General features: G+C 36.8%; 1 protein-coding gene across 2 annotated transcripts; it reads right to left on the reverse strand.

Moving 5' to 3' along the window:
• Positions 1-944: 944 nt before the first annotated feature.
• On the reverse strand, positions 945-14,473 carry sfi1 (SFI1 centrin binding protein). Of its 2 annotated transcripts, none has more exons than XM_060867923.1 (32): positions 14,414-14,473; positions 13,830-13,972; positions 13,654-13,725; positions 13,387-13,497; positions 13,002-13,096; positions 12,779-12,896; positions 12,595-12,697; positions 11,955-12,111; positions 11,589-11,750; positions 11,028-11,098; positions 10,818-10,910; positions 10,544-10,641; positions 10,085-10,151; positions 9,784-9,914; positions 9,018-9,099; positions 8,732-8,910; positions 8,556-8,631; positions 8,383-8,478; positions 7,735-7,811; positions 7,536-7,638; positions 7,092-7,188; positions 6,617-6,777; positions 6,451-6,525; positions 6,106-6,180; positions 5,458-5,634; positions 5,060-5,283; positions 4,222-4,353; positions 3,270-3,555; positions 3,050-3,131; positions 2,444-2,603; positions 2,234-2,336; positions 945-1,350 (listed from the first exon to the last, which is right to left on the reverse strand). In XM_060867923.1, the coding sequence occupies exons 2-32, from the start codon at positions 13,961-13,963 to the stop codon at positions 1,228-1,230; spliced, it is 3,720 nt and encodes a 1,239-aa protein (XP_060723906.1). In that variant the 5' UTR covers positions 13,964-13,972; positions 14,414-14,473; the 3' UTR covers positions 945-1,227. The 2 variants fall into 2 exon arrangements, with proteins under 2 accessions (XP_060723906.1, XP_060723905.1); XM_060867922.1 differs by lacking the exon at positions 14,414-14,473 and adding an exon at positions 14,167-14,400.
• Between the last annotated feature and the right edge of the window lie 198 nt (positions 14,474-14,671).

The raw sequence follows: 14,671 nt of genomic DNA on the forward strand, positions 1-14,671 counted from the left end.
GGGGGGCAGCAATTCAAGGCAAATCTTTAGTTTATATTAATGTACTCAAATATTTTATAGTTTCTATACTAACACTTTAGACAGGGATTTGTATGGTGGAGGCTCCACGTAATAACCTAAAAATAAACTGTTAAAATGTGAAATGGTAATGTTTAATTAACATTTATGGAAATAGTTGCAGATATCAGTGCTTTGTAGCCATCAGTAAGTTTTCTGACACAGAGGACTTTGTGCTTTCAGGTTTTTCAGTAAAATTACAAGAAATAACTTATCAAGTGGAATTTCTGCATTAATTAAAAAACTGTTGTGAAGTGTATGAAGCACTTCAAAAACATGAAGTGTAACCACTGGTAAACTGATATGATATTAGAGAAAAAAATACCAAGAATTGTGTGCTTTTATTGAAAAATAACCCACAACTCACTATAGGTATTGTCATATAACAGTATTCCCAATTGGGTTTTCTTCCTTACTTATATAACTCTTTCATGACAGAATATTAATCTCATTTTAGACTTCTTTGCTAAAACTTATTTTTTCTTATATGTATACATACATACAAAAACTGGAAACTAAAGATGACTGTTGAACAATAACTCTCATCTTTAGCCTGTTAGTATTTGTGTTACTCAAGCATACCCACAAACAGTGAAGTTACTGAACTGAAACCTATCCAAGTTTTATGCCTATCCAAGTATCCAAGACTGAACCACTGTAAGGAAAATAGTGATTTCAGAGATGCATGTTTTCAGAGGGAAGGGTATTCTAGGCTCTGAGCGCATGTGGAAGGAATCAAAGTGTGTCACTAACATCTTGCTTCCAGCTTTTCCAAAACAAGTTGTGCCTTCTAGCCAAGGTTTCTCTTTAACACAAAAAAGTGCAAAAACAATAGAAGCCAGACCTACACTAGGCCTGAGTTCAAAAAAAGAAAATCTCTAGAAATATGAAAATAACTTTTTATTTTCAGAACTTAAAGATCTACAACTATAAAAGTTTTTGTTATAAATAAATAAACAAATGTTAAACATGAAAATGCACAATGCTGCTATTTCTACACTTTTGCAAAATACATCATTGTATTTCTTCACTGTTTATGTTTGACAGATTAAAGGAACTTTTACATTTGAAGGTAAACTTCTGCAGGCTTCAAGAAATTTCTAATTCCTCATCTTTACCTGATCCATCTAGTGGTACTCTAGAAGAGGTGCAAAACAGAATGCATTATATCTATATTTTAATGTTGGCTCTCAGCAGTTGACTTTCTATGCTGTTAACTCTCGCAGCATGGCAGATCATGATGGGCTTTCGATCATTTATTTTCTCAGACAGAGTAGAAATACGGATCTCAAGCTGTAACATAAAAAAGGGAAAAAAATTAATTATTCAAGTCAGATTGTACTGTTCCATAGACACAAAGCACATATAAACAGAATGTAAAATAGTGATTGACTGGAGAACCTGCCATCTGCAACAATAATACACCTGACAGCTGTTATTCTCACAGGCAGATTTATGCTTAAACTGATCTCCTAAAGAATGCGTGTTAAACGTAACCCAGAAGAATCTTATTTACAGTCATGCTGCATGTGCACCGAAATGATTTTTCCTTCTGAAGTGTTCACCTGGATTACAAATAGTGCAGTTTATATAATCAAATAACTGTCTGTTCCATCTTTCTTGCACAACATATACTAGTACAAAAATCTAGTTAGAATGCAAAAAAAAGCAGTGGAATCCTAATAAACAGATTGGAGGAGTGATGCATTTTTGTGACAAAAATTCTAAACTCATACATTCTAGTCTATGCAAACATGTATCACAAGTCACAAGATGATGCTTACATTTTTTTTTCAAACTCTCGGGTTTAATATTGATGGACAGATTATAAACAGGACAACTCATGATATTCAATGGAAAAATTTCACTTAGAGATTATGTGAGTATGAAACAGAGCATTTACTTCTGGGTAAAGCAAATAACGGTGTTTTATTTATTATTATTAAATCGACACCAATCGCTCATCTGAATCTGAATCACTGCAAGCTGTGATGTATAGATATTGTTATTTCACAACAAGGTAAGTGTTACTTTTTAATGACACACTCCCTTTCACAATCTTCACACAAATAATATGCATTTTTTCTGTCATTCCAACAGAAGCAAGAAATTTGACTCTCTTTAGTCCTTTCTGGGACTGAGATACAGAAACAAATTAGGGACATGAGATAAATACCTCATTTATTTCTTGTATAATGCCTTCTTTTTCTTCGGTATCTGCATCTTTGCCTGTTGTCCCAAGCCAATTTCTCATCACTTTTTGAAGTTTGCGCCATGTCCTGTTTGTAGAGAGGCAGATTTTTCACCAGGACAAATACCAAGAAAAACATACTAACAAGAAACACCAGCCAGAACAATCACAGAACATTCAGAACGTAATACATACTGTATCTGTGTTTTATCTTGCTGATATCTCTGCAGGTCGAGTCTGATAATATGTAATTCCCTTTTTAGAGCTTCAGTAGGATCACTGCTTGTCTGCAGGAGCTGTGGCTCTTCACTGTCGTTATCATCCGCATCCACAAAAACACTTTCACACACACCTTCTGGTTAGACACCCAGATGACACAAAACGATTCAGAACAAAATTCTTACAACAAAATTTATACAGTCCTTAACTTTAAACCAGGGTTATAATGGAGGATAAAAAAACACCCAAACAACATTTACACACCTTTCATAATGACATAACACTTACTCACCGTTTAAAGTATTTAATAAAACGAAGTAAATAAAATAAAAGTAGTCTCCATATTGCATTGCTTCTTATTTGTATAAAATTAAGCTCTACTGCATCACCTTTGACATGACCACTCTGCATGAAATTTAATGACAAGCAGTTTTCATGCATGTTGCTGCCATGCTTACTTGTGTGATTATAGGTATATCATTGGAAAAAAATTGACGTGTGATATTTTAATCTACTATCAATATTATTAACTAGAACTAATGTTATTTGTATGAGAGGTCTGTTTGTGTGTGCATGGTTTACTTTGACCAGGCAGCTTAGGGTGGATGAAATCCTGAGGGGTGAGGAGTAAGAGATCCTTGAGTCTGAAACCTGTCTGCTGCACCTGTCAAAGGAAGGAGACATGTGAGTTAAACAAAAAGGAAAAGGAAAAAAAGAAAGCTATAAAGTAAAACAGAGAGCTCTGATCCTTTGGAAATGTATGTTCCATGCATGCATGTAAAACCAGGCCGGCAAAATTCACCATGCCCGGTGATTTAGATGCAGTAAATGAAGAAGGCGGAAGCAGCAGCTCCTGGTTCTCAGCACTATTCTGTATAGTAGGGGTTTCTGCTGAGCCAAACTTGATGGCCAGGACCGGAGACTTTATGTTCAGAACAGGAGGCTTCAATGATGCAGAGAGAGACAAGCCAGGGGGCTGTGGCTGGATGAATGGAAGTGAAATAGAGTGGGAAAGACTAGACTTTGGAACAGATTCTAAAGGTGATGTGGGTCCTTTGCCACTCTGACATGCATACTGCGGCTGAGCACTGCAAACAAGAAAACAAAGCAATATAGAGGTTACATAAAGGAATGTAAGGGATTTTCCATCTGTCAGTGTTTCAGTTTTACATGCATTACACAATTATATGGTGAGCAATGTGGATCCACTGATTTATATAATAAAGCCAAAATGTTAGCCAAACACATCACAAACTAAATAATGATTTATGATTAATTTTACATTAACTGTAATGTGTAATGGGGCAGATACTTGCCCTGATACCCCTCAATATTTGTCCTGGAGAAACTCCTAGTTATATATGAAAATGCATGGTGATTAAATAATGTATATATACATAATTTATAGTCTTGATTGAGTCTAAATATAACAATGTTAAGTTATCCTTTTATATATTTTTTGTATTAATAAATTGTAGTCACACATTTTGGCAACTATATGTATTTCAAAATGTATAATATGTATAATAATGTAAAATATTATCAATCAAAATACTTAATCAAAAATACTATTGAGAATTTAAAATATCAAAAACTTTTTTTTTTTAACCCTTTCTTGGTCTCTGAAAAAATTCCAGGTTATTTCATAAGGAATTTCTTCATTATAAGTTTGTGTATCCAAACTTGTAGTGTATATATTCATAACATTTCCTGCTAATTTGTGCTGTTTCTGATTACGGTGTTGGTAACTGTACCTCCTAGATGGAGTTGCATTGTGATTACTGACTGTGTGACTGTGTCTGCCAGGCTGCAGCAGTTCTTTGGCTGGCGAGTCTAATAAGTCAACAGGCCTTCGTGGTTGCAACCTAGATGCTCGGACCAGCAGCCTAGAGGTTTGAAAAGAGGGCTATCATAAGTTAGCACAATCCATCATTAATTATCAAATATGCTATCACAATACACAGCCTTCACAATACGATATCAGTATTTAAAAAATAATAATAATTTAAATACTCATATATGTATGGTTGCTACATACAAAAAAAGCACTAACAACTTTCTTTATATTTAATGATAGCTGTTCATGGATATCAGACCAGATAAGCAAATCAATTATGCCTACAGGACAACCACTAACCGCTGATGAACTGACATGTAATCATAGATTTATTCATCTATAGACTATATAATTCTCACACTCATTTTCTACCGCTTATCCGAACTTTCTCGGGTCACGGGGAGCCTGTGACTATCTCAGGCGTCGTTGGGCATCAAGACACCCTGGACGGAGTGCCAACCCATCGTAGGGCACACACACACTCTCATTCATTCACACACTACGGACAATTTTCCAGAGATGCCAATCAACCTACCATGCATGTCTTTGGACCGGGGAAGGAAACCGGAGTACCCGGAGGAAACCCCCGAGGCACGGGGAGAACATACAAACTCCACACACACAAGGCGGAGGCGGGAATCGAACCCCCAACCCTGGAGGTGTGAGGCGAACGTGCTAACCACTAAGCCACCGTGCCCCCGACTATATAATTCATCAATGTAATTCAGCTACATGATCTTCAGGTTCTTACTTACAGTTTGTTCATAGTGGAATCATCTGCCCTCTGCTCTGTGGCTGGGCTCCTGATTGGTTGGTAGCTGTGACTTTGCTCTTCAGGCAGGGAAAAGGATACACTCTTTTTTGTTTTCGTGGGCTTGTCATTCTTGTTAGTCTCTCTGACTCTGGAAGGTTTGCATAATACCGACTTCTTCCATCGCAAGGCGCACCTCCTTACCACTGCCTGCAGCTGCCGTGAACTCTATGAAATAACATTTGAAATATACACACATTTAATTTTTTTCTATTCAGAATGTGTAAGTGACACATTAAAGGTATTGGAGTCTGAATACCTGGTTATGCAGCTAATCACAACCTCATAAAAGCAACAGTAAAATTATGCAGTCCAAGCCGTGTCAATGACATTCATACTCACCAGCTCATGGTTGCGGAGAGCCATATTTGAAGAGAAGGCACTCATGTGAGTTGTGTATGTAAGGATGTGGGTAACGCCTTCTCGTAACAGCTCATCTCTGTAGAACTGAGCTGCTGCTGCAAGACGACTCTCTTTTCTTTGGCACTCAGCAACCCAGTGTCTCCAGGCACAAAGCACCTGAAATCATAAATACACACATTCATTCATTCATTCATCTTCTACCGCTTATCCGAACTACCTCGGGTCACGGGGAGCCTGTGCCTATCTCAGGCGTCATCGGGCATCAAGGCAGGATACACCCTGGACGGAGTGCCAACCCATCGCAGGGCACACACACGCACACTCATTCACTCACGCAGTCACACACTAGGGACAATTTTCCAGAGAGGCCAATCAACCTACCATGCATGTCTTTGGACCGGGGGAGGAAACCGGAGTACCCGGAGGAAACCCCCGAGACACGGGGAGAACATGCAAACTCCACACACACAAGGCGGAGGTGGGAATCGAACCCCCAACCCTGGAGGTGTGAGGCGAACGTGCTAACCACTAAGCCACCTTGCCCCCCTAAATACACACACAACAATGAATTGTATAATTGTTAAGAAGTTAAATGTTTAGGCAAAGTAGCTGTTGTTTAGGTATTACCTTGTCTTGTAGATTCAGGGACCAGTGCCATAGGGCCCTCTCTGTTAGCTCTGCCTCTCTTCTTCTGCTCTGTAGCTATGACAAATATAAATATACAGGGGTAAAAGGGGACAAAACCAAACAGAATTTTGAGAAAGATTTCTCTAATGCTGCTATAGTTACAACTTCTAGTCATCATTTGCTGTAGTTATTTTGTTGTCTGTAAAGTATATTCCATATTTTGGAATTATTCTGTTTATTTTTCTTTTTGTTTTTGACCCTAATACACAACACCTTTTAATACAATACTTTAAAACACAAAGTTAGACGTGTCTGAAGTACAAACAATGAATGTATAGTACTGACCTGTGCTTTCCAGAGGACAAAAACACGCTGACATATTCTTAATCTGTGTAACTCATTGCTTCTGATTTTCATGACCTAATACATACACACACATTCAACATAAATATATCAGGACAATTGAGTATTTCAGTCTAATACAAGGTGGTAAAGACTGACTAATGGACACCTGATAGTGTTTGTGCTGGTAATTTTGCACGATCCATGCCCGGAGACATTTTTTGAGCAGGATATGGCGGTGATATCTGCAGGCTTTCTCCACAGACAGCCGCTCTGCTCTCACCTCAATGCACTTCTCTCTCCACCTCCTAAGAACTGCCTCCATCCGAACTACAAGAAAACACATACAAGCATGGTTCAGACACCATGGATAGGAACTCTAATACAAAACTAATACTACTTCAGTACACTTCAATAACTAAATTCTTTTTTTAAAGAGAAAGTCCCTGATATCACTGATAACCCACAAGTTGACAGTTGATGCATGTGTTGTCTGCCAAATGAAACTATGTTCAATAGAGGCGAAGCTATTAAAATATTAAACACCTATATGTGTACAAAATATAACATTTGACACAAAGGGAAAGCTGGAAAATGATTGTACTGAATATTAAAATAAGCAAAAACTGTGTTGCAAATAGTACCTTTGTCCAGGTGAAGCTGAGCTTCTCTCAGTGCTTCCTCCTGCTCATGATGATGAAATGCTTTGAATGCTGATCTCTGATGCCAGGCTAACATCACCTGTGCATAAGAAAAAAATAATAATAACAACAACAACAACAACAATAATAATATAGTGATATTTATATATTGAATAATATTATAGTGCAATAATAATATTTAACTGTTTTCCAAAACATCACTGTCTGAGTGAAAAACATAATATTCACATGGTTTATAACGCTTATGATTAGCAAAAGCATCCAATTTCTAGTGTATAGTACCCCCATGCATTCATTAATTCATTCATTCATGAATGGGACCCTAATGATTTTTGAAGAATACTAATAACATTACAATAAAATCTCAAATCCTAAGACATACAGTCTCCTCCCACACTACAGTCATATACAAGCAGTCAAAAGCACCTTTGACAGTAAGCGGTGTTGATAATGACAATTTGCTAGTGCCTCTTTCTCTCTTTCCTCCAATATTAGACATACATTCTTCCTCCACAAACACAGCGTCCTCCTGTAGTGAATGTAAACAGAGGCAAGCATTAAAAAAGGTGCTATTCATTATGAAAACAAAATATTTATAATAGCAACAAAGTGCAAGTGTGTGGACCTGAGCAGATGTTTCTGATGTTGTTGGTAACACTGTTCTACACTTTGAATGATCCGCTGGGTCTGTACATGGTGATGCTATACATTTATACACACACACACACATTATGTATACATATGCACACAGTATTTCAGTATATCAGTATATCATCTGTGTTTATATGTATGTATATGTATATGTATATATATATATATATATATATATATATATATATATATATATATATATATATATATATATATATAAACACAGATGATGATAAAATTGATTAATACCTAGGTATAAAAAAATACTTATATCCTGTTATTCAGTTTGATGTGTTTTGTGAATTGTTAGATAAACTAATAAACTTTTAATAGAAACATTTATGCATTTATGCTAACGTGCATTTCCACTAACATTCCAGAATGTTCAAAAACAGTACAATTTCATTTGTGATTTGTATTATCGCTATATTTCAGACAGCATTGATTAATTGATTATTCTTTTAAAATTGGCACTAAAACATTCTTAAAACTACAACAGAGAACTGAAAGTGTCCCTGGTTCCTGTAAAGGTTCCTGTGGTGGATTTGCATATTTATGTTCTGTTAGCATCAATAGAAAATATTTTCCATTGTCTAAATAGTTTTCTTTTTGAATACTCTACCTTCCATGCCTCAAACATGTGCTTGAGTAACTTTCTTTCATAGTGTGCATCAGTTTGCATCAATCGTCTGTTCTTCTCTCTTCTGCATTCTACATACTGGAAAAATACAGAGACAATCTCACTCCTATTCACGCCTACAAACATGTGCAGTAGATCATATTGACAGTCAATACCTCATGCCAGCCATTCAGAGCACGCCTCATGCGCTGCTGGCTGTCATGGACCACTGCCTGCTCAAAAAGTCTCTGACTGATAGAGAACACACAATAATCAAACACTATTTTAAACACCCTCCTTCAATAATATTACAGACTGTGCAGTGAGCCCGATTTCACTATTTGTATTACACCTTCTCAGGATATTGCTGACATTGTGTCTCCACTGCTTCAGAGTTTTGTGCAGGAGAGTGTGACTGTAAAGTGTTGCAGCTTTTATTTGTTTGAGTCTGTCCTCTCTCTGCTGAAACATCCTGCACTGCCACTTAGACCAGGCACGGGACACACACTCTCGCTCATCATGCAGCACAGCCTGAGGAAAATATCAAGAGCACATAGGGAAATAAGTACAAATTTGCAGAAATGTTAGTGTGTGCTTCTAGTGTATATCTAGTTACTGATGCACATGTGTATGTTTACCACTCTCTCTGCCAGTCGCTGGTCTCTCTGCTGAACACAACGTTCCCACCAAGTATAAAAAGCCCAGCTGTACATCTGCTGTCTATACAATCAACAACAACAACAAAAAAATACACAAACAGACCTCAGTAATTTCTAACACGTACGGTCACACAGTTCACTTACACCAGAAGACATATTTAAGAACTCATTTAAGAACATATGAACCAGATATTTATTTTTAAAGCCCTTGCTGACAAGTTTCCAAATGTTTAAAACAACTATGGAAGATCTGAACTTCATACATATTTAACAATGTCAAATTTATTAACTACTTATCTACCTTCTTAGTTATATTCTACCTGATCGGAACTTTGTGGTCATGTCAGATCACACAAGGTATAAACGATACATTACCAACGATAACGGCACACAAACCCTACACATAGTTATAACCACTCCTTTCTCTCTCTCTCAAGAATCTCAGGCAATTGCGTGTACAACCCTGTGTACAAGGCATTATATCTTTCAGCTTTTTGACTGGACTGAGTTTAGAGGAATCATGTTGGAATTAAGTGATGTCTGGTATTCATGTTCAAGTCTTTGGCATCGATACTTAAATCTACAGTAAAAACAAATGATGTACATACATTGGCAGAGGCTTTAACCCACAATGCATTTAACAAATACATAATAAATATATTAGGACACAAACACAAACACACACGAAAACATCTGAAGTCAGGTCCGAATTTGTCATCTTATGTTTACTATTTTACAGACTCACTGATGATACTGTTCAGCTATTTCTCTCCTCTCCTTGTGCTCTATTCTTTGTATTGTAAACTCTTTCCAGGATTTCACATATCTTGGGAGGATCCGGCTTGCAAACCAAGAGTCAGCCTGCAACTCTAAATCCTGCACACACACAAACAAAAACAAGGAAAATATTTTCAAAGTGAGTCTTTTATTGTTCTGATGTCACCTGCACTACTGAATAAATATACTGTTTGATGACAAAGCAAGTGAACATAGAATCGAGTGTATAGGAGGAGTGTGCGATAAAACTTGAATCAGATTCCTGGTACCTGCATGTGTCTGTGTTCTTTACTGTGCTTCCTCCATCTCCGAAGGTAAACCCTCAGCAGTGCAATTCTAAGGACAAAAACAAAGTTCTTTACATTTCCAAAAAGCTGTTTCAAAAGAAGTAATTCCAGTGCTGGTAGACTGGAACATCTAATAAAGATGGGATTTAACTGATTGATTAATAAGCTGTCTTTGAGTAGAAAAGTCTTCTCTTGCCTTGAGCCAGTATTTATTTAATTGGTCCTTGGAGCCCCTTACATGTCAGCATTCTTTCCCTTTCTCTAACATCAGATTTTCAGTTTTACAGATTTATTGGTTTATCTCTTTTGGATGCTGAGAGAAGGCAAAAACTGTATGAAGATCCCCAAGGACTGGATTAAGAAGTATTTCTTTAAACTAATCTCAAGCAGATTTAAATAGCATATATTTACACTTGTGATCACTAAATGTCAATTACGAACCTGTGATACTTTACTGCTATAGTCATTCGGGGCTGAAGTCTTCTTTCTTCAACCTGCTCCAAGCGCAGCTGCCAGTGCCTCCAATATTTCACCATCATCTGCAAACAACCAACAAATATCAAAAGATTACAAATCCAAATAAATGCAATACTTTATGTACAATCATATTAAGTCAATTGTTTAAAGGAATACTTTACAAGACACAAGAGATACTAGTACAAATGCAAGAGAAATACTGCATCTGTCATATATAGTAAAAATTAGTTTCTCTTACTGTGTGTTGATGATGCTTTGCACTAATAAGCTTGTTGAACTGATGAGTTTTACAACGAAAGACATTTAGGCTAAAGCCTTTAAACCCTACAAGCTGAAAAAGCACAGAGAGAGCAAAGTAAGAAATAGAGAATGTTTCACTCAAGTAGACAACGTGTAAGAACCTCTGGTGTTAGTATGTACGATACTGCACAGCTCATATGTTTCTGACCAGCAGGTGAAGGTGTCGATGTTGAATGGCAGTCTGCTCTTGTTTGGCCTTCACAGAGCACATGTGCACATCTATAAAGCAGATAAGGATTGTGTGGTGTAGAGAAAAAGATTGTAATTAAAAGAACTAGATGAAAAACACATACATCTCCAGATTCTCTATGGTTTTCCCCATTAAGTGGCTGAGATTTACTGGATTCATCCACCATTTTCTCCCTTATTTGGTAAAGTCAGCTCTGCTATATCACACAACAGCTACTAACAAGGGATTTCAAAGGCTGTCACCTGCTTCCTTAAACTACTGGGTGGGAAGGATGACTTGTCACATAATGTATACAAAATAAGGCACATAGGTAGCACTCTCCTCCAAGATCATTCAGCTCTCCTATATTATTATGTAAACAATATATCCAATGGCAGTGGCTAGCTTCCTGACTCAGCAGAAGAATGTTAGCCCAGCCTCAGCTCTCTGGGAAAAAAAACTAGTGAAAATTTACTAGACTCACAGCTTGAGAACACAAGCAGATTTTTTTTTAAATAATGATAATGCATATAAGGATACAATCTCTCCAATGTGAGAATGCTCGGCGTTGAGTAACATGCATTGCAAAATTCTCTGCAATCTGTCCATTATCTCTGTCTTTCTGTCTGTTCTGCAAAGCTCTGTGCCATGCACACCAGTACCTCCTCAACACAGAGCAGTGCCATACACTGCTAGCCACAGCTGCAAAACATGAGCACATAATGGCTTTTTATACAAGAAGAATTTCCTGTCAACCTTATTATTAATATCAACAAATAAACAACACGACTTTGTGCTGTAATACTCAATATGAAGGAAAGATTAACACTGAAATAACTTTTCAAATCTTAGGAATCAACGCTATGCAAAGTGGATAGTTAAAGATAGGTAATATAGGTCTGACACCTTTTGTTTCATTCTGAACTTTCTTGTGTTGAGTGTATGTAATCCAACATTGTAGAACACATTTCTGGATTTTCAGGCAGTACTGAAGATATACTCTGGCTTCTTTCTCTCTCAAGATACATGTCTGTGCATATTTCCTTTTCCATTGCAGCAATGCCTGTGATCAAAACATAAACCAGTCAAATCTGAAATACAGATTTTAATTATTTGATATTACTATTGTAAAGTCAGGAAAAGAAGATGGTCATAGATTCAAGAGATTATACAATAATTGTGAGGTTGTAAGTGGGTAGAAGAACAAGACAGCAAAATGAGCTGTGTTTTCTGGATGAAATTTGTTCCTTTCTCCCTTGTCATTCAGAGTGACACAAAACTGTGTTTTAATAAAGGCAGAGGAGGGCAGTTTCCTCAAAGTATATTCATCTGCTCAGTAATGTAGCATGAAGAGCAGCTGAACTGTCTTACTTTGCATATCTCATAGGTTCTTTAATAGGGGAGAGCTAGCAAGTGGATTGCAATGGACAGATGAGCAAATTGGGGGAAAAAATAAGAGCAAATGGGATTAAATATCTCCTAAATAATCCTAAAATTCAAGTTGTAAATATAATATAACACTCCTTATTCAAGACCAAACACTTACTCTCCTCTGTATAGATGTAGTCCATTGCTGTAGAGCCAAATCTTCATACAGATGTTCTGTTCTACGTTGCTGTAGTGCAGTTTGCCACACATTCCACAAACGCCTATCACACGACACACAAATAAAGGCCTATAGGTTTCCTCAGATTAAACTGTGTCTGACTATGAGCAAATATAAAACTCACCCAATAGCAGTATGACTGTGGTGTTTTAAGGCTGTGTCATACATCCTGTGCTTTAAGCGTCTCATTTCCACATACAGCTCCCAGCCATCCCATACGACACGCATCCGACGCCGCGTCTCTGCAACACAGCACACAACGGCACATGTTTAGGCAAAAAGACACTCATTAAGCAACTATCAAATATCTTCAGTCATGTGTACTGCAATTTAAACACATCATATACCATAGACAAATGCAATCTGCAGTTTTTTTTTCTCTTCTTTCTTAATAGACAAATATTCACACCAGGCTTGGTACACTTTACTGTACAGGACATATCTGCAGTAAGGAGACAAAAAACAAGAAAAATTGTTCTGTTAGTATTGGAATATCTGGTGTAGATCTCGGTTTTCTGGGTAGATGCTTGCAATACTAAACTCAGAAATGCATTTTAAAACATTTAGCTCAGTAGGCACCAAAATGTTTAACATTACTAAACAGTGTCAACTGAGGCAAAAATGTGGAAATGACTAACAAATAAATTTCAAAAAGCTAATAAGAACCTTTACATGCACAACGATAACCTAGCTTTTAATTCTTAACAAATTCCTTCTCTATTAAATACTCACTTATAGTGACAATCTGCTCTAACAGACAGCGTCCACTCTCTTCTGGCATGCCACCACTCATCTTTCCAGACCCCCAGAACCTTCCTCAGGACCACCTTTCTGTGGTGAGACCTGGGAAATGAAAGCCAACTTAAAATCCATTTACACAAGTGCCTACGGGTGTTATTAAGTTTTATAAGTAGTAACAGCACTAGTAATAATAGTTGCTGTAGTTATTATTTTTATTTCAATACAGTCCAACAGTGGTATTGTGGCCAAGATCTGAACCTGGCCTGTGATGGAGTGATTTGTCCAAAAGTCTTCTGAATCCAGAGGTGAAGAAACTTCCGCGCAAGATGCCTACACACAGTCCAAAGCAGCTTGGTTTTGGTACAATCATAAAAATTACCTTCTTAATAGACATCCTGTTGCATTAATGATACTACATATACCCATATACTAACCGTATCCTGAGCTCTTTGAGTCGTCCGCCTCTGTTCCAAGTGTATCCTACTCTGTAAGTGATTTTATTTGTATTCCTCATCAAGCCCTTTGCAGACACAGCCTGTTTTCCACATCGTGTTTTTGCTTTTTTCATTGTCTTTGACTGATATAAACAGTAGATATATAAAAGTGAATATGAGCACTCAGCTATTATAGTTATTACACTCGCCACCTACACAGACATTTTGAAACTGCTTCACAATTGTGTACTTTCATTTCATGTAAATTCTGTAAAACTACAAAAAGTATTTATATGTATGTTTTAGCACTCCTGGAGATATTATTAAGAAACGGTACCCAGAATCCTTTATTCGATTTTAGCCACTTTGTTCCTGTTAGCCAAGTCGCTGCCTAGGCAACTTCTTCATATAGACAGCACAGTGAGAGCAAACGTTTATTGTCTGTTCTTTTTTTTTTAATTACCTAGTAAACCATAGATATACATATATGGTTAAAAGTAACGATTTATGAACACTTAAATGAAGTTTCCTGATATCCCTCACACATACCCATTTCTACAGATGACACGAAATCTACAACAAACCGTAACTGCCGCGTCCTCGCGTAAACATCCGCCTGCTTCAGTTCAAAATAAAAGTTCAGTCACGCGCGCAGTCACTTATGCTTATAATAGGATTACAATAATATGTATTATTATTATTACTCACTAAGTAGAGGGTACAATTACGGCAACAGTTGTATTCATTAAAAACGCTTATATATATACATATATATATATATATATATATATATATATATATATATATATATATATATATATATATATATATATATATTTACA

The sequence above is a fragment of the Tachysurus vachellii genome, chromosome 4, assembly GCF_030014155.1.
Source record: "Tachysurus vachellii isolate PV-2020 chromosome 4, HZAU_Pvac_v1, whole genome shotgun sequence".
Classification (NCBI taxonomy): domain Eukaryota; kingdom Metazoa; phylum Chordata; class Actinopteri; order Siluriformes; family Bagridae; genus Tachysurus; species Tachysurus vachellii.

Coding starts and splice junctions, on each gene's coding strand:
- sfi1 (XM_060867923.1), bottom strand. CDS start 13,963: ATGAAAAAAGCAAAAACACGATGTGGAAAACAGGCTGTGTCTGCAAAG. Junction 13,726..13,829: donor CTCAAAGAGCTCAGGATACG/GTTAGTATATGG, acceptor GACTGTGTGTAG/GCATCTTGCGCGGAAGTTTC. Junction 10,642..10,817: donor CAAAGCATCATCAACACACA/GTAAGAGAAACT, acceptor GGTTGTTTGCAG/ATGATGGTGAAATATTGGAG.